This window comes from Onychomys torridus, chromosome X (assembly GCF_903995425.1).
Source record: "Onychomys torridus chromosome X, mOncTor1.1, whole genome shotgun sequence".
Classification (NCBI taxonomy): domain Eukaryota; kingdom Metazoa; phylum Chordata; class Mammalia; order Rodentia; family Cricetidae; genus Onychomys; species Onychomys torridus.
In genome coordinates this window covers 64391346-64413098 of record NC_050466.1, presented here as the reverse complement: position 1 = coordinate 64413098, position 21753 = coordinate 64391346, and the positions used below count along the sequence as shown (strand labels likewise).

Below are 21753 nucleotides of genomic sequence, written 5' to 3'. Positions count from 1 at the left end.
ACTATATAAGTTTGTGAGGGTTGACATAGCAAATTAGCATAAACTGCGAGGCTTAAAATAATTGAAATTTATTCTCTCAGTTTGAGAAGTCAAAAGTCTGATGTCAAAGTTTCCACAATACTACCTATCCCTGGAAGCTCCATAGTAGGATCCTTCCTTGGCTATTCCAGCTTCTGGTGTGCCAGCAGCCTAAACATTGTTTTGTAGACATACCATTTCAATATCAATCTCAGCCTTTACATGGTGTTATTGCTGTCTGTCTCTGTCCAAAATTCCTTCCTCATAAAAATGCTCACCATAGGATTTGGGGCTGTCTTATATAGTATAACCTGATTTATATTACTTTTACAAAGATACTACTTTAAAATACAGACATATTCATAGGTAACAAAGCTTGAACTTGAACATGTTTATTTGAAGGATACAATTTAACTACAAGTATTTTGGTCTTACATACTTTTCCAACCATTGTGTTTTTTACCATATTTCTAAGTATGTGCAAGTCAAGACATTTTATCTTTAAAAATTAAAGTCTTACACATTTAATTTTCCAGTAATAATACATTTAGTTTGTCAGTTAATTAGAATTGTGTCAAGTTTATAGACTAACATGATAAATATTATTTTAAAAAATTTAGTCTTCACATCTCAGCATATTCACTTATTTCAATATCCTTGTATATCTTTTCTCAAATTTTATGGCTTCTTTTTGTTTGTTTTGTTTTGTTTTTTGAGGAAGGGTTTTTTATATAGTCTTGGCTGTCCTGGAACTAGCTCTGTAAACCAGGTTGTCCTCAAACTCACAGAGATCTGTCTGCCTCTGCCTCCTGAGTGCTGGGATTAAAGGTGTGTGCCACCACTACCCGATAATTTTATGGCTTTTTGCATACAATTTTTTTTAAAGATTTATTTATTTATTATGTATACAGAAGAGGACGCGAGATCTCATTACAGATGGTTATGAGCCATCATGTGGTTGCTGGGAATTGAACTCAGGACCTCTGGAAGAGCAGTCAGTGCTCTTAACCTCTGAGCCATCTCTCCAGCCCACATACAGTTTTTATATACTTACTACTAAGTGTATAAGTAAGATAATTTATAGGGGTTGTTTGTTTGTTTGTTTTTCAAGGCAGAGTTTCTATTTGTAGCCCTGGCTGTCCTAGAATTCTTTGTAGAGCATGCTACCCTTAAATTCATAGAGCTCTGCCTACCTCTGCTTCCCAAGTGCTAGAATTAAAGGCATGTGCCACCACCACCCAGCAATTTATGGGTATTTTCTAATTCTTTTTATCGTTTTGTTTTTTCCCCTCTGAAGCTAGTCTGGAACTTACTTTGTAGCCTAGAATGGTCTCAAACTGGTAATTCTCTTGCCTCAGCTTCAAGTGTAGTTAGAGTTTTCCTGCCTGGCCCAGTCAGGACAAATCTCTCTTACCCGCCAGTCCCACAGTTGCTCAGACCCAACCAAGAAAGCACATAGAAACTTACATTGTTTACAAACTGTGTGACTGTGGCAGGCTTCTTGTTATCTACTTTTTCTATCTTAAATTAACCCATTTCTGCTTATCTATACTTTGCCACATGGCTTGTGGCTTACCAGTGTCTTTACATGTTGCTTCTCATGGCGGCGGCTGTCGGTGTCTCTCCAGCCTTCTACTTCCCAGGATTCTCTTCTCTCTTGTCCCGCCTATACTTCCTGCCTGGCCACTGGCCAATCAGAACTTTATTTACACAGAGTGATATCCACAGCATTCAAGTACTAATATTAGAAGGCTACCACACCTCGTTTCAATTTTTGTTATTGTAAATGGGATTTTTTTTGTTAAGTCTTCCATAGAGTTACTGCTAATATGTGTATATGTGTTTCTCTTCTTTGATAGAGGAGTGGCTTTGAGACAGGGTTAAATGTAGCTCAGGCTGGTGTCAATCTCTCTGGGCAGCTAAGAATGTCCTTGAATTCCTGATCCTCTTGCCTTCACCTCCCAAGTTATGGAATTATAGACAAGCACCATCATGCCTGTCTAGTTACATGTTTCTATTTGTTTTTTTTAGCATGTTGCAAAAGTTAATTTTTCAGAAGTCAAACAAATAGTTACACTATATGAGTTATAGAGGAATAAGTTTTGTGCTTCCTTTAAATAAGAGCTAAACTCGGCAGTATGACCTATAGTATCCTGTATAATAATAAACAAGATCTTTCCCCCACTTGTCTTCACATCCTCTCTGGCCACACTACTCCTGTCTTCTACTCAAGAGTCCACTCACTCAAATATGTCAACTTCTCTTTTGCTTCTTCACTTCCACAGGTATTTCTTCTGCCATGGTTCTTAATTGCCCATCCTCTTCCATTTAACCTAATCATCTCTGAGGTTCAGGATTAGGTATCATTTTAGCTGAGGCATTTTCCTAACACAACTAGCACATTGACTTCATTTTTAGTTAAGCATTTTCTTTTGTCCAGCCATAGTAGTCTGCATATCTTAATGCACATACCACACCAGATCCCATTATTTATTTACTTGTCCATATTCCCTATTAAAGTGTAAATTTCATGACGTAGTGGCCAAATATGGCTTAGTCACTGTTTTATAGTACCCAATTGGTGTCAGTAAGTGTTTGTTAGTTCTCTATATGCATGGATTAAATTTTATCTGTGCAGAAACCCATGCTGGAACTACCTTTAGATTTTGTCTAGATTCCCACCTCTCTCATTTGAGGTATTTCACATCATGGTCTATAATGTATATTGACATGTAAACAGATAGACAAATCAATATTAACATTGTTTTGCTTTGTGTAGCAATTCTTTTAGAAGGAAAACCTCTACATTTTCTACTTTCTGTAGTCTAAAATGAAGGCATATAATGTCATATGGCTTGTACTTTTGCTTATGGTACTCCTAATACTTCATCTAGGAGCTGCATTGTAGAGACAGGTTGGAAAAGTGTGAAAGTACGGTATTGCCAGCAGTGTGGATGATCAGTCTAGTGAATATGGAATTAGGTTGAGTTATCAGGTACAAACAATATTTCTCTAATGTAATCAAATCCAAAAGACTGTCCAGCTGATGAGATGGCTCAGTGGGTAAAATGTTTGCTGTGCTAGCGTGAAGGCCCGAGTTTGGATCCCTGGGATCCACATAAAGCCCAGGTGTATGGCAACATGAGCCAGTAACTCTAGGGATGCAGAGCCAGGTGAATTCTTGGTTAGGAGCTTGCTGGCCTGGCAGTCTAGCTGAAGCAGTGAGCTTCTGGTTCAGTGAGAGAGACAGTCTCAAAGACAAAGATGGCAAACAAGAAAAGAAGGCATGTACTGTCAGTCCTTGGTTTTCAGATGCACATCCATGTGCAAGCACACTTACTAACATGTATGCATTCACATACATACACCTCACACATACACACAATAAATAAGTTTAAAAAGATTACCAAAATTTATATTAGCCTTATATTTGAAAAATTGTACTTACCTTTAAAATACAATTAAGAGTTTGCTTTTTGTCAGTTACTAATAATTTACATGGTCAAGGTTAAATGCTGTATTAAATCAGTTACAGTTTCTGTAGGCCAACATTCTGGATACATCTTAGCCTAACCTTTGAGCTTCAGAGACTCTCGTAGACTGCAGTCAGGAAGCTGGCCCCAGATAAGAGTCTCATCTGAAATTTGACTAGGCAAGGATCTACTTCTAAGCTCATGTGGCAGCTGGCTCAGATTCCCAGCCCACAGGAGATAATTTATGTATGAAGATTGTTAACTGGTAGGCATTTTTGTAGGTTGATTAACCACTTCACCATGGTCTGGAATAAAAAGTTGTGATAAGCCAGTTTTCACCAGGACAATATAAAGGATGAATAAATAACGAGAAAGAAGAAACCTGGACCTACTTAATGACCTGGTGTTCTAATGACAGCTCTTCACCCTACACTACCTTCTCACCTGTGAACTGCTCTTTGATAAATGAAATAGGCACTTACCTTATTGGAGTGAGTCCTTGCATTTGGGGGTCTTCTACTTACAGCGCTTAGTCTGTATCTAAACCACTCATCATTGATGAGCTGAATTCTTCATGTCTGTTAGATGCTAAGTACTCTGCTGTGTTGTTAGAGATATAAAAGAGTCTAAGAGAAACTCGTCGTTTTAAAGGCTTAACAAAGCTGCCTTGGTCATCTTCTCCTAGGGGAAATTAATCACCCAAAAGTATTAGGAAAATAAGAACCAGAAACTTGGGTTGGTTTTTTTTTCTCTCCTTTTTTAGAATTTATTATATTTGTGTTTTAATTTTACACTTCAGCCATGGGTTCCCCTGTCCTCCCCCCTCCCGCCTCGCCCCCACCTTCCCTCCATCCCCTCCCCTCCATTCCCATGTCCTCCAGGGCCAAGACTCCCCTGGGGATTCATTTAAACCTGGTGGATTCAATACAGGCAGGTCCAGTCCCCTCCTTCCAGGCTGAGCAAAGTATCCCTGTGTAAGCCCAAGGTTCCAAACAGCCAGCTCATGCACTAAGGATAGATCCTGGTCCCACAGAGTGGGTGCCTCCCAAACAGTTCAAGCTATTCAATTGTCTCACTTATCCAGAGGGCCTGATCCAGCTGGGGGCTCCACAGCCTTTGGTTCATAATTCATGTGCTTCCATTCATTTGGCTATTTGTCCCTGTGCTCTTCCAATCTTGGTTTCAACAGTTCATGCTTTTACAGTCCCTCCTCAACAATTGGACTCCTGGAGCTCCACCTGGGGCCTGGCTGAGGATCTCTGCATCCTCTTCCATCAGTTATTGGATGAGAGATCCAGCACGACTGTTAGGGTGTTTGGCCATCTGATCACCAGACTAGGTGAGATCAGGCTTTCTCTTGACCATTGCCAGCAATCTATAGAGGATGTATCATTGTGGATTTCTGGGGACCTCTCCAGCACTCTGCCCATACCCGTTCTCATGTGGTCATCATTTATCATAGTCTGTTATTCCTTGTTCTCCCTTTCTGTTCTTGATCCAGCTGGGATCTCCTGCTCCCCTAAGCTTTCTTTCCCTCAAATATTGCCCTTCATTACTCCCACTGTCATCCAGGTTGTTCATGTAGATTTCATCCATTTCTCTGTCATTGGGTGATCCCTGTGTCTTTCCTAGGGTCCCGTTTTCTAGGTAGCCTCCCTGGAGTTGTGTAGCAGTCTAGTCATCTTTGTTTTACATCTAGTAACCTACTATGAGTGAGTACATACCATGTTTGTCCTTCTGAGTCTAGGTTACCTCACTCAGGATGATTTTTTCTAGATCTATCCATTTGCCTGCAAACCTCATGATGTCATTGTTTTTCTCTGCTGAGTAGTACTCCATTGTGTATATGTACCATATTTTCTTTATCCATTCTTCAGTTGAAGGGCATCTAGGTTGTTTCCAGGTTCTGGCTATTACAAACAATGCTGATATGAACATAGCTGAGCAAATGCCCTTGTGGTATGATTAAGCATTCCTTGGGTATATGCCCAAGAGTGCTACAGCTGGGTCTTGGGGGAGATGGATTCCCAATTTTCTAAGGAAGCACCATATCAGTTTCCAAAGTGGCTGTACAAGCTTCCTAAAGAGTCAAGCATTAACTGTCTTTACTCACCTAAAGTTCTTTATTTCCTCTGTTAATCTCATAACATATTAAGAAATTTGCCCAATTTAAAATAAATTGCTCATCACCAGAAGATCAAATGATAGCATCTCCTTCTCCGGATATGTTGGTTTATCAAATTCATATTTATGCATAATTCATTTATCTCACAACTTAACTCCAGCCAGTATCTTTTATTTTGTCTCCTCTGGTGATAAGAATGGGTTATTTTATCTTTCATTCCTGTGGGACTTAGACAAGAAACTGCCTTCATAGCAGAGATAGAACTCTCTGGTATTCATGATCTGTGCTGAAGAATTGGCAAGTCTTGACTGCCAAGATGGTCATCAAAGAATAATATAAAGCAACTTTCTGTTTAGTAGGGTATTGATTCTCTTTGGGGGGTGGGGAGCTGAGGATCGAACCCAAAGCCTTGTGCTTGCTAGGCAAGCGCTCTACCACTGAAGTAAAGCCCCAACCGCTGGGAATTGATTCTCTTAATAGTTCTTGTAATAGTATTCAAATGTCCTTCTAAGGATTGAGACTCAAAGGAGAGAAGTAATGCCTAGCACAAAATAAGAGCCTAGTAAGTATTAATTTTCCTATCTTACTCCTTCTAAAGGCTGCTCCTGTTTTCTTACATTGTTTGCCAGAGGTGAAGTATGTTCCTAAGGAGTAGGGTTGTAGCCAGTGTTTGTTTGTTTGTTTGTTTGTTTTTGCTGAAAGTAGGCCTGGCCTCAGGCAAATTATGAAATGAGTTCACTTTCCCTTAATTTAGTCCTTTGACCCTTCCATCCCATCTGCCATTCATTCATTCATTCATTTATAAATAAAGACACAGAATTATATTCTCTGCCAACCAGCTTCAGACTCCTGGGCTCGAGCTTTTCTCCTGATTCAGCCTCCCAAATGAGTAGCTAGGACCAAAGTTGTGCACCACTGCACCAACTTCCCTCTGTATTTTCAATGACCATACATACATGAATTGCTTATAATGTCTTTGTAACTGACATATTGCTACAAAACATTTATTAATCCAGTCTCCATAGCTCTTATAGTTATCATATAATTGTTAGGCAAAATAAGCTGGTTAAAACCTATATATCCAAAGTACTCCAAAATCCAGAACTTTTTAAAGTACGGGCATGATGGTGTAAGTCAAAAATTCCACACCTGTGCAGATATGACAGACTGTAGTAAAGATGCAGACTCATGAAAAATACTGGATAAAATTAGCTTCTGGCTGTATATATAAAGTGAATATGAAATGTACATGATCTCTCTGTTTAGACTTTGGCCCCATCCCCAAAATACCCAATTTATTAGGCATTTGAAAATATTCTGAAGCTTTTTTTTCCATGCTTAGGATTGAACCCTGGACCTTGCATATTTCAGGTTCCTTTATGAAGGACACAGGCAGTAGGACACAGGCAATAAATAACATGTTCTTTTCAGATTTCCAGAAGTCACATTGTGGCATTAGCAGTTAGCAGTAGTTTCTATCTTCTACTTTCACCATTATTTTAGATACTACTCATTCTGTAACCATGAGACTGCAATGGTGTGCATAATTCCCTTCAGGGTATTTTATTTGCTCAGTTAGGCTCCCTCAATCTGTCTTAAAACTTGAATTTGAACATCCCAAATAACACTCAAAGCCATGAGTTCAGCACACTGTTAGCAGCACTGGTTAAAACACAAAATAAGCTACAGAAAGATACTTAAACAAAGTAGACAATAGGCAACCTGCTACTCAAAACAGGGAAGTACAGTTAAGTACTCATTGGCAGGAAAATGCATGGTATGGTACAATAACACTTATTGACTAATTTCATCAATTATTATCTGTCATTCTAACTCATTGACTGAGAAGTATAGTTCAGCACTCAGAGCTTGGGATAAAAATCCCCTAGTTGATCTAAATAAATGCCTCTTAGGGAAAATACTTCTGAGATAAAGAGGATTATAATTAGCACGGTGTGGTAGCATTAAATAGGATATATGTATCCAAACTTATAAGGCTTCTTTCTCTTTGCTGGTTTTTGGCATTCTTTCAGGGTGTTTTTGTTTTGTTTTTACTTCTAGAGACCCTTTTTTTCTATCCCTTAAAACGCCTCTTCACCAGAATTTAAATAAAACTACTTTTACTTTTAACACAGCTTACCACTGGTATGGCTTGCCTATGGTACAATGCTTCTTCTGATTTAAAGTTACTTCTCTGCTCTGATTCATCACAAAACAGTATCCATTCTTTCAGGCTAAGTGATGCTGTCCACATTTGGAAGGAAAGCAAGTGACTTAACTGAGCGATCGATATTCAAGTATGAATGGTTGACTGAGTCAAACTGAAATACTAACATATGAAAAGCTATGGCCCCTTCATCTGAGTATTTTAAGTTAACTGTTTCATACAAGCATGACTAAGACCTTGAGAGTAAACAGAAAAAAAATATGTAGACAAAGAGAGAGGTGATAGGTTCCTAGCTGGGACACTGATACTGCTTCCCCTCTCTTTTCTGGCCCATGGGGAGGACAAGTAGAACATATAGCATCCTTACTTTCCATCTAGACAAGGCCTTAGAAGTAAGTCCTCACAGTGAACCAGGAGTCCACTACCATTTAGTTCAAGTCAATCTTCTTTATAAACCTTAGCAATTATAGATGAATGTACACTAAATCTCTTGTACTTTGAAGAAAATCATTAGATACCAAACCCTTAAATATCTGAAAAACTTGTATTACTATACAAAAAATATATTCTAAAGAAATCAGTTAAAAACCTGATGATTTTATGTGGTTAGCATCCAAATTTAGTTGGTTTTTATGTGGAGGGTGTTTGGTTGGTTGGTTGGTTGGTTGGTTGGGTGTGTGTGTGTGTGTGTGTATTTTAAGACAGCTGCAAATATTCCACGCTGGCCTCAAATTTCCTTTGTTGTAGAAGGTAATTAACATCTTACCCTCTTGCCTCCACCCCCAAAAGTACTATGATTACAGGTGTGTGCTCCAATGCCTAGTTTTTGCCAGGCTGATGATCAACCCCAGGGCTTCATGCATACTAAGCAAACACTCCACCAACTGAGCTGCATCCCCAGTTACAGGATCATGAAGATGGTTGATAATTGGGCTTAACTGTGTTTATAGTTCTGCCTTGGACCTTCTTTTTTCTTTTAAGATTTATTTATTTATTATGTATACAGCATGTATGACTGCAGGCCAGAAGAAGGCATCAGATCTCGTTACAGATGGTTGTGAGCCACCATGTGGTTGCTGGGAATTGAACTCAGGACCTCTGGAAGAACCATCAGTGCTCTTAACCTCTGAGCCATTTCTCCAGCCCCCTGCCTTGGACCTTCTCTTGGGCTATCTTCCTTCAGAGTCTTATCAGAAAGTTTAGCAACTTCCTGATTTTGTTTGTTTTTACCTAAGTCAGCTGCTGGTTTGGTGGTTCTCAACCTGTGGGTCTTGACCCCTTTGAACAACCCTTTCACAGGGTCGAATATCAGGTATGCTGTATATTGGATATTTACATTATGATTCACAACAGTAGCAAAATTGCAGTTATGAAGTAACAATGAAATAATTTTATGGTTGGGGGTCACCACAACATGAGGAACTGTATTAAAGGTGCTAGTTAGTTAACATACATTCTCCACTGAATTGCTTTATTATGCTGACACCGACATCCTATCACTTCCATATTCAAACTGTATAGACTTGAGCAGCGGGTTATTGAATGTTCCCTCTAAGCCTCAGCCCCTTTGTCTGTTGTGAACAGGTTTCTCTCCCACCTCTCCCACCTGCAAGTTCCCAAATAACCATTCAGAGGCTTAATATTACTTATAAATGTTTGGCAGATGGCTCAAGCCTATTAGTAGCTAGTTCTTACATCTAAATTAACCCATTTCTATTAATCTAACTATTGCCACGTGGCCATGGCATTACCAGTCTGCTGGCATGTTGTTCTAGGGCAGCTGTCTGGCGTCTCCCAGACTCTCCCCTTCTCTTTTATCTCTGCTTGGATTTCCTGCCTGTCTCTATCCTACCTTGCCTTAGGCCAAAGCATCTGTATTTATCAACCAGTGAAAGCACCACATAGTCACAACATACAGAAAGACCATCCCACAGCAATCTGTAGTGCAGATAATCGAACTTAAAAATGAGTTAAGTGGTAACAGTTATCTGAGATAATTCCATGTAAATGATAGTGGCTAGGATCTTAAATATTATTGTTACAGCTATACCTGCAAGAGGGCATCAGCAAATGGGATAATTGAAATAAAAGTAGCTCTATATTCACTTAACAGAGAAAAAAAGTAAACCAGTAAAAACCAAGAGGAGGGATTTCACTATAAATTCAGTCAGTGAAATAGAAAGTGAGCGGATGCAAATGTACAACACTAGGAAAGAAAAACAGTATATAACCACAGATAGGAAGGATATTTGGGGTTATTTAAAAATAATTACATGAAAGGGGGAGTGAATATATGAACAAGGTTATGAGTTGAGAGTTATTAAAGCTGGCCTGAAGCTGTAGTTCAGTTTATAGAACACTTGCCTAGCATAGAGGAAACTCTAGGTTCTATCACACACACCACATAAAACAGATGTGATGGTGCAGACCTGTAATCCCAGCACTCTGCAAGTGAAGGAAAGAGGATCAGAAGTTCAAGGTCATCCATCCTCTGCTACATCCTGAACTTGAGGGCCAGCCTGACTACATGAAACTCCTGTTTAAAAAACAAAACAAGAGGGATTGGGAGAATGGCATAGCAGTAAAGAGCACTGGAGGCCCTGAGTTCAATTCTCAGCCACATGGTGGCTCACAACCATCTATAATGGAATCTGAATAATGGAATCTGATGCCCTCTTCTGGCATGCAGGTATACATGCAGATAGAACACTCATGTACAAAAAATAAATAAATCATTAAAAAGAAAAAGAAAAATACAAAAGAGATGGAAATTGTTAAAGCTCAGTAACAGGATTTATTACTATACTAGTCTTTCTTTGCATTTCTGGGTATGCAAAAAAATAATACTAAATATAACACTATATTAATTTGTTCTGAACTATATTATTCAAAAATGAATAGTAAAAAGAATTTAAGTCATCAGTAAATGAGCATAATGCATGTGTACGTACACCACATGCACATACGCTCACATTCACAGTGCAGATCATAAAAATTTCTTATTAGCATCTATTTTGTTTTACAAAATTATGGCCATGAAAATGAAAAGTGGTACAGAAAAAAATAGCATGATAATTTAACATGAACACAAGTGCAAATATCCTAGTAAAATATCTGTACATTAAGTTCAAAATTACATTAAGATAATTTCCCCCAAAATACAAGTAGAGGTCAATATTAAGAAACCTGTTTAGATAAGTTATCAAATTAGTAAATCAAAGAAGAAACTCTGCATTTTTTATATTAATAGAAAATCAAGATTTCTTAAGACATTGACGATTTAAAGAAAAAAAATGTTACCATGGGTTTAAAACTAAATGTTTATGTCTACGTATTTTAGTAGCTATAGTCACAAAGTCAAGATCAAAGTAGCGTTTGTATAGCTTACTTTAAGCTCCATTGATGGAGAAATTCAGTTTTGTTCTATAATTGGAAGCCAGTGAAGAATTTTGGGTAGGGCCATAATCTATTTCAATTTGTTTGGTTTGTGTTTCTGGGTTTTTTTTTCCCATAGCTAGGATATAGTAGGAAACTGTGAATAAATAAATAAAGTCCTTATTTGTGTGTCAGGCTGGCCTCAAACTCCAGATCCTCTAGCCTCTGCCTCCTTGGTGTTGGAATTATAAGCCTGTGCCACCTCACCTAGCTATGATAATGTGCTTTAGGATTATTCTGCCTACTGTAAAGACAAAGGACTTTGAAGGAAAAAATGCAAACAGGAAAACAATACTCCTGATAATATATACTACTACTTTAAAGAATTAGTTCTAGGCTGGGCAGTGGTGGCGCATGCCTTTAATCCCAGCACTAGGGAGGCAGAGCTAGGTGGATATCTGTGGGTTCGAGGCCAGTCTGGTCTACAGAGCAAGATCCAGGATAGGCACCAAAACTACATGGAGAAACCCTGTCTCCAAAAACAAAACAAAACAAAATTTGTTCTAGGTAACTGTGAATGGATAGTCTGATGAAGTACCTCATGTTCAGACTACAGTAGTGCATTAGGTGGCTGTCCTAACTTTGCTGCACTGTTGGAGTTTCTTAAGACTTAAGTGATTCATGAGAGAGGGAGAATTTTATGAAAAGCTTATAAGTGCTTTCCTTACTGAAAAACAGAGTCATCTGTTTTTAACTAAGACAAGTGTGCAGTCATCTGAGTATATAAGTCAAAGATCTATGGTAGACATTTAGTTTAGTTGATTTCTCATGTATTTGGTGGTGTGGCATTTTTTTTTAAAAATTACTCTCCATTTACACAATGCCCTTGCCATGAAAATTTGATGTAGCAAGAAGAACCCTGGCTTTTTATTTAGCATATAATGGGCACTATATTATAGCTCAGTTCGATAAGTGCTCAGCTGAGCCCCAACTATAGATAACTCTGTCGCCAAAAATGTGCCTAACTCTGCCAGTCTCTTCATCAGAAAGTTAGCTTATTCTTACTCCCCCTCCTCCTCCTCCTCCTCCCCCTCCCCCCCCCCCTCCCCCTCCTCCCACTTTCCATGTACTGAGGATTGAAGCCTCGGGTTTTACCCATGCTACACAACATGATCACTGAGCTACACCCTAAGGTCCATATTCTGCGTGTTTTCAGAGTCTCTTTGGGTTTGAACTTTCAGTGATTTTATTAGCACTTGAGGTTTTTCTTGGATCCACATATATTAAATTTACATTGCTGGGGACAGGGGCGAGAAGGGGGTAGGACAGGGGAACCCATGGCTGATGTGTAAAATTAAAACACAAATATAATAAATTTTAAAAAAGGAAAAAAAATAAGAATTAAAAAAATTTACATTAGATCACATCATGTATCTGCTGATCCTTTGGTTATTTTAAGTGCCACTTACGATGATTCTGAGTATTGGCATAATTTAAAAGTATTTTCCAAAGCAAAAATGTCAGTGAAATGAGGAAGGGCTGATATAGAAGCTAGGCTCCGCCTTCCTTTCCAGCTTAGTTTCTTAGAAATTTGTTTTTGCTCACTAATAAACCCAGAGGTTGGACTTTTTAATTTATATTTTATCAGCTGGGAATTGAATTTTAGTTACTGGAGCCTTGCCTTTAACATGTAAGTTCCGTTTATATTCATGTATGATGGAAAGAATTCATCCTTTAGTCTAAAAGGTGATTGTCTTTTGTTTTGTTTTGTTCTGCATGTAGCCTTTGTTTTCTAACCACAGTTATGAAACTCTTCCTTACTGACAGGGAACACCCATGGCATGGCTATATATATCTTTAAAGTCATCTTGAGGCCATGTCTTGTATATGGGTATAAACATCACAAAGGGTAAATTCCCACTTGTGCATTAGCAACTTTTATTATTTTAATAGCAGTGACTAGTTTCACTTGCTTTTAAGAGTCATAGTTAAGAAATACTGCCATTTCTCAGGATTCTAAAATGGTATTTGTTTCACTGGTTGTAAAAAATTGTTAGGACTGCTGGGAATCAGGAGGAAAAAGAACACTTCAACAGGATTTGGTTATCAGCAAATCTGTTGCAGTTTCCTGTTCTGGCCTCCCTACCTATCAGCTACAAGAGAGCCTCTGTAGGCAGGTTTCTCCTTTCTTTTACCACAGGAAAACTGTCCAGCCTCTTTTTCTAGCATTGTCAGGACCCGCCTGACAGGAAATTTTCTAATTGCCGGAATAGCTGGTAGGAGAAAACTTTGCAGGGGCTTGGCCTCCTCTTTCTAACTTAAGTCTTACCGTCAGGAATTCTTTATCATCAGCATGGTTTCGTAGCCATGTTTAAATTTTTGTCTTTTCGTGTTCGCTCTATACAGGTAAGCTTTGTTCAGCTTCTTTTAAAAATAAGATGTTTTATTCAGAATGAACTATAATTATGCTCGTCATTCACTTTTTAAGGAACTTTTAAAAGTTCAGAATAAGTTTTGAATGAAACATTTTTACTTACTAAACATAAACTAGTTGGTTGAATTAGACATTTTGACTCTTCATTTTGTTAACTTATTTTTATATTGGATTATTTGTGCTAGAGTAATTTTATGCTTGTATTTATAATTTTACATAATAAAACAAATGACTGACTCTCAGAATTAAACTAGTTATGAACAGAATTGCAAACTTAACTAAAATTAGGAGCTTATTGTTATGTAAGTAATATTTTGGCATATAAGAGAGTATTATTTTAAGTAGTCAAACACTTAGTCAGGGTTTTGTTAAAACTGGTTCCTATAAAAACTTGAGCTTCAAGCAGCTGTGTATTTAAGTAACTGTAAGCAAGTGATTTCACCTGACTCTGTATAGGCACAGTTTTCAAAGAATTATTTTTGTCACAGTGGGTTTACTGGATGATAATTTGCATTATATTTAATATAAAATCCTGCCAAAATTAACTTGGTATGTTACCATGAGAATTGTTCTATATTGCTCTCTTTAAAGAGAGTTAAATTTTCTGATTGGGATTCTGGGCAGGGGGTTGGGAGTGAGTGAAGTGTTGAAAATTTTGGTCTGGAGAACTAGCAATACTCTTAAACATAGAAGTTGTCTCATGATATTCTCTTAAATAATTTTGTTAAGTAAATATGTTATACTCATTTATTTCATTAGCAAGTGAAATAAATTGAATCTAATCAAATTGTCTTCTAAAATAAATTAAAATATTGTTTCTTACCATGGCTTGGATAACCATCCTGATTATTTGCCACACCAAATAACTTACAGAAGTCTAAATCATATTAAAAACAAAAGTTAAAGAAGCCCTTTCAAATAAAAGATTATAGTGTTATAGGAATGTCTGTAGGAAGTGATTGTCCAATAACTTTAGTCTATAGTACCTTTAAGGGATAAGCTATGTATATTTCATTTGTAAGGTATTTTGTATATTACAAAGAAATAGGTTCGTAGTTAAGAAATACTTTTTATTGTCTTGTACCAAGGAGCATTTCAGTATTTTTATTTGAGTTTTAAAAATGTTTTCTGGCATTCAAAACAATTTGGAAAATATAAATGCCTCAAGAACAGATTTCCTGACTCTAGGGAGGGGAGGAAAAAGGAAATTATTTATACAAGGTTAGGGCATAATGCCAAACATTGAATCATTCTTTAAAATCAGTTAATATCACCCAGTTTGTGTTCTTAGTGTTAGCATGATACAATATTAGGTTTTTAATAACTCAAAAAGACAGCATTAATGTAAGTACCTTTTCTTTAGTTCTTTTTACATTTTAGGGTCAAGGTTACATTTTCCTCTCATGGCTTGAAAAGGAATTTTTTTGAGACAGGGTTTCCCTGTATAGCCCTGCCTATCCTGGAACTTGCTTTGTAGACCAGGCTTTGTATACTTGCTTTGTAGATCTATCTGCCTCTGCCTCCTACTGCTGAGATTAAAGGCGTTGACCACCATGCCTGGCTTAGAAAGGAAATATTAAGTTAACCTTTTTTCCCACTTTAAGGGTGAGCTTTAAAAACTAAGAATGAACCTGGTGGCCTTTAATACTAGTATGAGGTCTTCAGTACCCTTAAGGTGACAAATGTCAGGGAAGTTTAAAAGAATGACATAGAATTGTGTTGTAGATTTCATTGCTAGCCCATTTTGCCTATCATAAAACATTTGCTTAACAAATAATGGGGGATGGGGAACAAAAAAACCAAATAAACAGACTTGGGGTTGGGGATTTAGCTCAGTGGTAGAGAGTGTAAGGCCCTGGGTTTGGTCCTCAGCTCTGAAAAAAAAAAAAAAAACCAGACATTGTGGGGAAAAAATGGCACAAAAGAATTTATAACAGTTTTAGGTGCACAACATAAGAATATTTTGTGGTAACAAAAGTACTCATGTATTACTTAAAACAACAAACACTAGGGTAGGCCTACCACATCAAGCTAGATGTGATGGTGCACAGCTGTAATCCCAGCACTGGGAGGCTCATGTAGGAGGGTTGGTTCAAGATCAAGGTCCACTTGGGCTACAAAATGAAAATTTTCTCAGGAAAAAAATTCAAACCAGGCAGTGGTGGTGTACACCTTTAATCCCAGCAGAGGCAGGCAGATCTCTGTGAGTTTGAGGATAGCCCGGTCTACAGGGTAAATTCTAGGACAGCCAGAGTTACGTAGTGAGACTCTTTCTCAAAAAAATATATTAATATAAAAATGGGAAGAGAGGGGTTGGGGATTTAGCTCAGTGGTAGAGCACACAAGTGCAAGGCCCTGGGTTCAATCCTCAGCTCCAAAAAAAAAAATTTTTTTTTGCTAGGTGGTGGTGGCACATGCCTTTAATCCCAGCACTGGGGAGGCAGAGCCAGGCAGATCTCTGTGAGTTCTAGGCCAGCCTGGTCTACAGAGTGAGTTCCAGGAAAGGCGCAAAGCTACACAGAGAAACCCTGTCTCAAAAAACCAAAAAAAAAAAAAAAAGAATCCTAACTTTCGGGGCTGGAGAGATGGCTCAGAGGTTAAGAGCACTGACAGTTCTTCCAGAGGTCCGGAGTTCAATTCCCAGCAACCACATGGTGGCTCACAACCATCTATAATGAAATCTGGTACCTCCTTCTGGCCTGCAGTCATACGTGCTGTATACATAATAAATAAATAAATCTTTTTAAAAAATGGGAATAGGGGTTGGAGATTTAGCTCAGTGGTAGAACACAAGGCCCTGGGTTCGATCCTCAGCCCCCCAAAAAAGGGAAGATAATCAAGAAAATTTCTTAGAAAGAAAAGACATAAGAGATTAAATATATATAATTCCAAATCTAACCCAAAGGGAAGTTGCAAAACTAGAAGCTCTGAAAAAGGATTGGAAGGAAATTACTAAATATTAGAGTTCCCTATAGAGATAAAGAATTCATAGATTATAAAATTATCTAAGCACTTAGTACTCTCAGAGAAAGCAGACTCTGATTTACTTCATTAGTGTGGAGTTTCAAAAAAATAAAGTCAGCCAAGGTTATATAATGAGACCCTGTCTTAAAAAAATATAAGTAGTAAATAATAAAGGCCAACAAGAGGCCTCAGTGGGTAAGGACATTTGCTGCCAATCCTGGCTACCTGAGTTCAGTCCCAAGAGCCACATAGTAGAAGGAGATAACTCACTTTATAAAGTTGTCCTCTGCTCCGCACTTTGTCGCGCATGAGACACACACACACACACACACACACACACACACACACACACACCATGAAAAAAATTTGTTAAATATGTTTTTAAAAGAACATTTAAGGCTGGAGAGATGACTCGGTAGTTATGAGTGCTATGGATATCGCTCTGTATAAATAAAATGCTGTTTGGCCAATGGCCAGGCAGGAAGTATAGGCGGGACAAGAGAGAAGAGAATTCTGGGAGGTGGAAGGCTGGGGCAGAGAGATACTGCCAACCACCGCCATGACAAGGAAGATATAAGGTACTGATAGATTAATAGAAATGGGTTAATTTAAGATAAAAGAAGTAGCCGGGCGGTGGTGACGCAAGCCTGTAATCCCAGCACTTGGGAGGCAGAGCCAGGCAGATCTCTGTGAGTTCGAGGCCAGCCTGGTCGACAAAGCAAGTTCCAGGACAGGCTCCAAAGCTACAGAGAAACCCTGTCTCGAAAAACCAAAAAAAAAAAAAAAGATAAAAGAAGTAGATAACAAGAAGCCTGCCACGGCCATACAGTTTATAAGTAATATAAGCATCTGAGTGATTATTTATACGTGGGTTGTGGGACCACGGGGGTTTGGTGGCACCTGGAGAGAAGCTCTCCAACTAGTTATGAGTACTGGCAGTGCTTCCAGAGGATTCAGGTTCAATTCCTAGTACCCATGTGGCATCTCACAGACATCTGTATCTTCAGTTCTGTGGGATCCCACACCCTCTTCTAGCCTCTTTGGCACCAGGCCTTCACATGGTGCACAGACACACATGCAAAGAAAATGCTTATACACATAAATAAAAACAAACAGCACAGAGAAGAGGAAGTAGACACAACTCCAATCCCTAACCAAGAAGCTATTCATAGTAGACACCTGCTGGGATAGGTAAAATCAATTTTCTCCAATGGACTGTCACTGGGTACATCAACCATACTCCAGGGCAAGCCTCATGCCCAGTAATAGTTGGCCAACACAAAATAAACTCCATGCTTTTTGTATGTATGCTTTTGTGTCATTTTGGGGTTTTTTGTTTTGTTTTGTTTTTGTCGTGTTGGTGTTTGTTTGTTCGTGGCCTTTGCTTTTTATGTTGTTTTGGTTTGGTTTGGTTTTTTTTGTTGTTGTTGTTTGTTTTGTTTTGTTTTGTTTTTAGAGAAAGAACATGAAGTTTGGCAGATGGGTGGTGGGGAAGACCCACCTGGAAGAAATTGGAGGGGGGAATATGTGACCAAAATATATTGTATATAAAAAAAATGATTTTAAAAGGTGATCTGCTAAATTTGTCTAGGTTAGTGTCACCCATCTTGTAAGCAACACAGTTGCTAGAAAGCAGTGGACAAATGACACCAAATTCTGAGACAAAATTGTTTTCAGCCTGAAATTTGATATCAAGCCAAACTTTACAAATATGAAGACAAAGTAAAGACATTTACAGGTTTATGCAGTTCAGAAAGTTTTCTTTCAGCAGGGTATAGCAATATACTTGTAAGCACTCTGAAGACTGTGGTAGAAGAATTGTAAATTTGAGAGCAGCCTGTGCTAGTAGCAATACCTGTCTTAGGAAGCTGAAGAAATCATTTTCTTCCATGTAATCTTTTAGCTCTAGGAGACTCCATGGACACCTACCCACTTACTCATTCACATGCACGAAGTCACACATATACATACTAAATTCTTAAAAATTGAAAAATACTTCAGGCTGACAAAAGACTATTATATAATAAAGAAGTAGGTTGAAGCCATATTGCAAAGGGCCTCAAATGCCAGCATGAAGCACTACATTGAATTTGGGAGAGCTTAGAGAGGTGTTTGAGTAATCTGGTCACATAACTGGAGCTGAATACTTTTCAGAAAATGTATCAAGAATGATGAGGTAGACAAAGACAGGATGAGATATTGTGCATACCATTCCCACTTAAGTTTTCTACATGTAAGATTAAAGGATTTTATCTGCATGATGCCATTGGAATGGAAAGGTCTTCTAAACACTGTATTTGATATCTAGCTGGTGTTTCAGTATATATTTATTGAGTGAAAAGATCAAAGAGAGCCTGCATTTTTAGTGGCTTAATTGACATGAAAGGAAAGGAAAGGTAGTCATCAAACACAAGAATAGAAACTGGTATTTATTTTGAGATCCATTCCCCGATTGTAGCCTATACTTGTAACAGTAAGCCTTGATCCCCTTTGCTTGCTACAGTCTACTGAATGCTTGATACAAGAGCTGTTCCTCCTTGCTTATGTTCCATCCTTGTGAAAGGCATCTCAGCAGGTATTTGCCGTAGATTATAAAATGCAGAAATACTGTAGCTGAGTTGAATTGCATCCCACTTACCCAAGAAAAGGAAATGATAAAATGTAGACTATTGCAGAGTGTATGGTCATATGATTTAAGGACATAAATTGTACATGCTAGAATCCAGCCAGTGAACTTGGCTCCACGAGTCAAGTTTGCAGTCCGTTAGTCTCTAAACTACAATGTGGTGATACTTTGTGTGTGGAGAAGAAAGAGAACTTCTTTTATGTGTATATAATTTACAAACCACTAAGCATACAAATATTGGTTCTATAATAATCATTTTATTGCTAAGGATGTGCTACTGAGGTGACTGAAGCGAGAGATAGAGGACTAATTACAGCCAAGCATAGTGGCTCATACCTGTAATTGCAGAAATTAGGAGGCTGAGGCAAAGAGGTTTACCAGAAGTTCAAGGCCAGCTTAAACTAATAGTGATACTCTGTGTCAAAAACAAAGACCACAAAGCCTAGGGGCATAAAATCTGTAGATTCCTGTCATTGTTCTTGTGTGGGAAACCACCGAGAACATCCACCAGCTTTAGAGTAGTGTAACTATATGGGCCTTGTTTGGAAGTTAGAATTGAGTCTTGAGTCTGGAACATACTGGCTGTGCTCTTAAGCCCTCATTTAGACTGAAGATTACTCAAAAGAATTTTGCCTTGAAAAAATCTGTTAAATTTCTCATGGTGAATGGAGTTGGGGGAACACATTAGAATTCTGAAATGCTTGTGTCTGATCTGGGAATTTATTCTGTATTATCCTCAGCCCTCAAAAACATTAATAAAAAATTAAAGGTTTGTCACCAAATGTAAATATAAGATATCAGGTGAAAAAGCACCTAATGCATGTTTAATACAAGATAGATAATAAGTATTTGCTGAATTTTCATCTAAATCTTATTTCTCACTCTTCCATATGCATTATTCTTTGGAAAGATTGTTTAACTTGGTAGTTTGCTTCCCGATTTTCTTACTGTAACTGCTCAGTCTCATTCAGAGAGAAATGTGTTCAGGAAGAGGTAGCTCCTTAGACTCAGCTGCTGCTTGGTTCTACTCTAATATATCACATAAAGGGTTGTCAAGAGAATTAAGGGAATGATGCTTGTGAAATTACAAAATACATGACAATATTGGGGAAATTTTTTTTGTTATTGTTAAAATTCTAAAAGAGTCCAAACTGAGTAAGTTGCTGAAGTAGTAGGCTAGCCTATGAACAACACATCACATCTGCTTTGGAAACTAAAATAGTATATATTCCTTTATGTCTTCTACCTGGAGATTCTTTTTCTTTTTACTGCCCATTTCCAGAAACTACATTAGGGTATATTGTATGTTTTTTGAGAAATCTCTGTACACTCTAATTTTTGTTTGGTAGTTTGTTGGTTGGTTAGTTTTATAGTACCAACCTGGGGCCTCTCACATGTTAAACAAGTGTTCTACCACTGAGCTTATTTCCAGCCTTGTAAGGGTATATGAGAAACTGCTAACCAGGTATGGTGGCACAAGCTTATAATCTTAATGCTCTGGAGTCTTGAGGATCAGGAGGATCATGGAGGATCATGGCCAGCCTGGATTACACAGTGAAACCTAGTTCCAAAAACAAAAGTATTTGTATAACACGTTTAGATCCTTTTACCAGTACTTATGCATCTAGAAAAATTAGCATTCATAGTTAACAAAGTAGAAATGACAGTGTTTATTTAACAGGCTTGTACCTCTGGTTTTACTAAATTTTGTTTTATTGTTGCTGTTTTTGTCTATAACATACAATATTGTCTTGATTAATCTGCTCATCTCAATACAAATAGGAAATTGAAATCCTATGTACACATTATATATTTTCTAGTATCTACTTTGGGCTTTGAAGATCCTTCCTTAAGATGAATGTGGTGTTGCATGCCTATAATCCCAGCACTTGGGAAAAGTTGGAGGCCAGCCTCATCTACATAATAAGACACTAACTCAAAACATCCTTTCTTGGCCCGAAGATTTTTCATTGTATTTATTGTGTAAAACAGCCTTTTCCTCCTATGTTTAATCCCTCTATCCAAATGTTAAATCTTTTCTGACATTGGTTTTTAGCATTAATAGCCCTTCATCTCCTTTGAGAAAGAGAAGTAACTTACGTATTTCAAACATAAAACTTCACTCTGCTTTTTCCTGCTCCTCTTCGGTATACTTTCTTAGACAGCTGTGTTAAGGATGGAACCATGTGTTTACCATAGAACAGTTTGCAGTCCCTCTCCCCAACAAATAGTGCTTTAATATATAGCATTTGTTCCACTTGCTGTAGTCACATGCCAGACACAGTATAGTACTCTGATCTGCTATTTTCACACATTCTCACATGCTCCCCTTCAAAACTATCCGAATTATTTCCAATAGAAAGAATAAAGATTTGGAAATAATTAGTGCTAATATTACATAGAGGCTAATATGGCTTAACATTCTCTAACATTTAGCTAGAAAGTATAATTACTTGATGTGTGTTTTCTGTTTACTTGATGAGTCAGTCAAGAGTAGTTTTGTATATTAATTTGAACGTTTCTAATATTACCATGTTAAGATTATTTGATTATGGCTAACAATGTGTTTTG

At 37.8% G+C, this 21753-nt stretch overlaps 1 protein-coding gene across 8 annotated transcripts in view; it reads left to right on the top strand.

The window, feature by feature from the left end:
• The window catches only part of Rps6ka3 (ribosomal protein S6 kinase A3), a 107767-nt gene that overhangs the window by 30468 nt on the left and 55546 nt on the right, over positions 1-21753 (top strand). The window contains exon 1 of one of the 8 annotated variants that reach the window (XM_036174520.1): positions 13520-13564. The exons of the other annotated variants lie outside the window; for them this stretch is intronic. Coding sequence (XP_036030413.1) covers positions 13526-13564 — 39 coding nt within the window. The 5' untranslated portion in view covers positions 13520-13525. Of the gene's footprint in view, positions 1-13519; positions 13565-21753 lie in introns of those variants that run through there. 8 annotated transcript variants of the gene reach the window in all.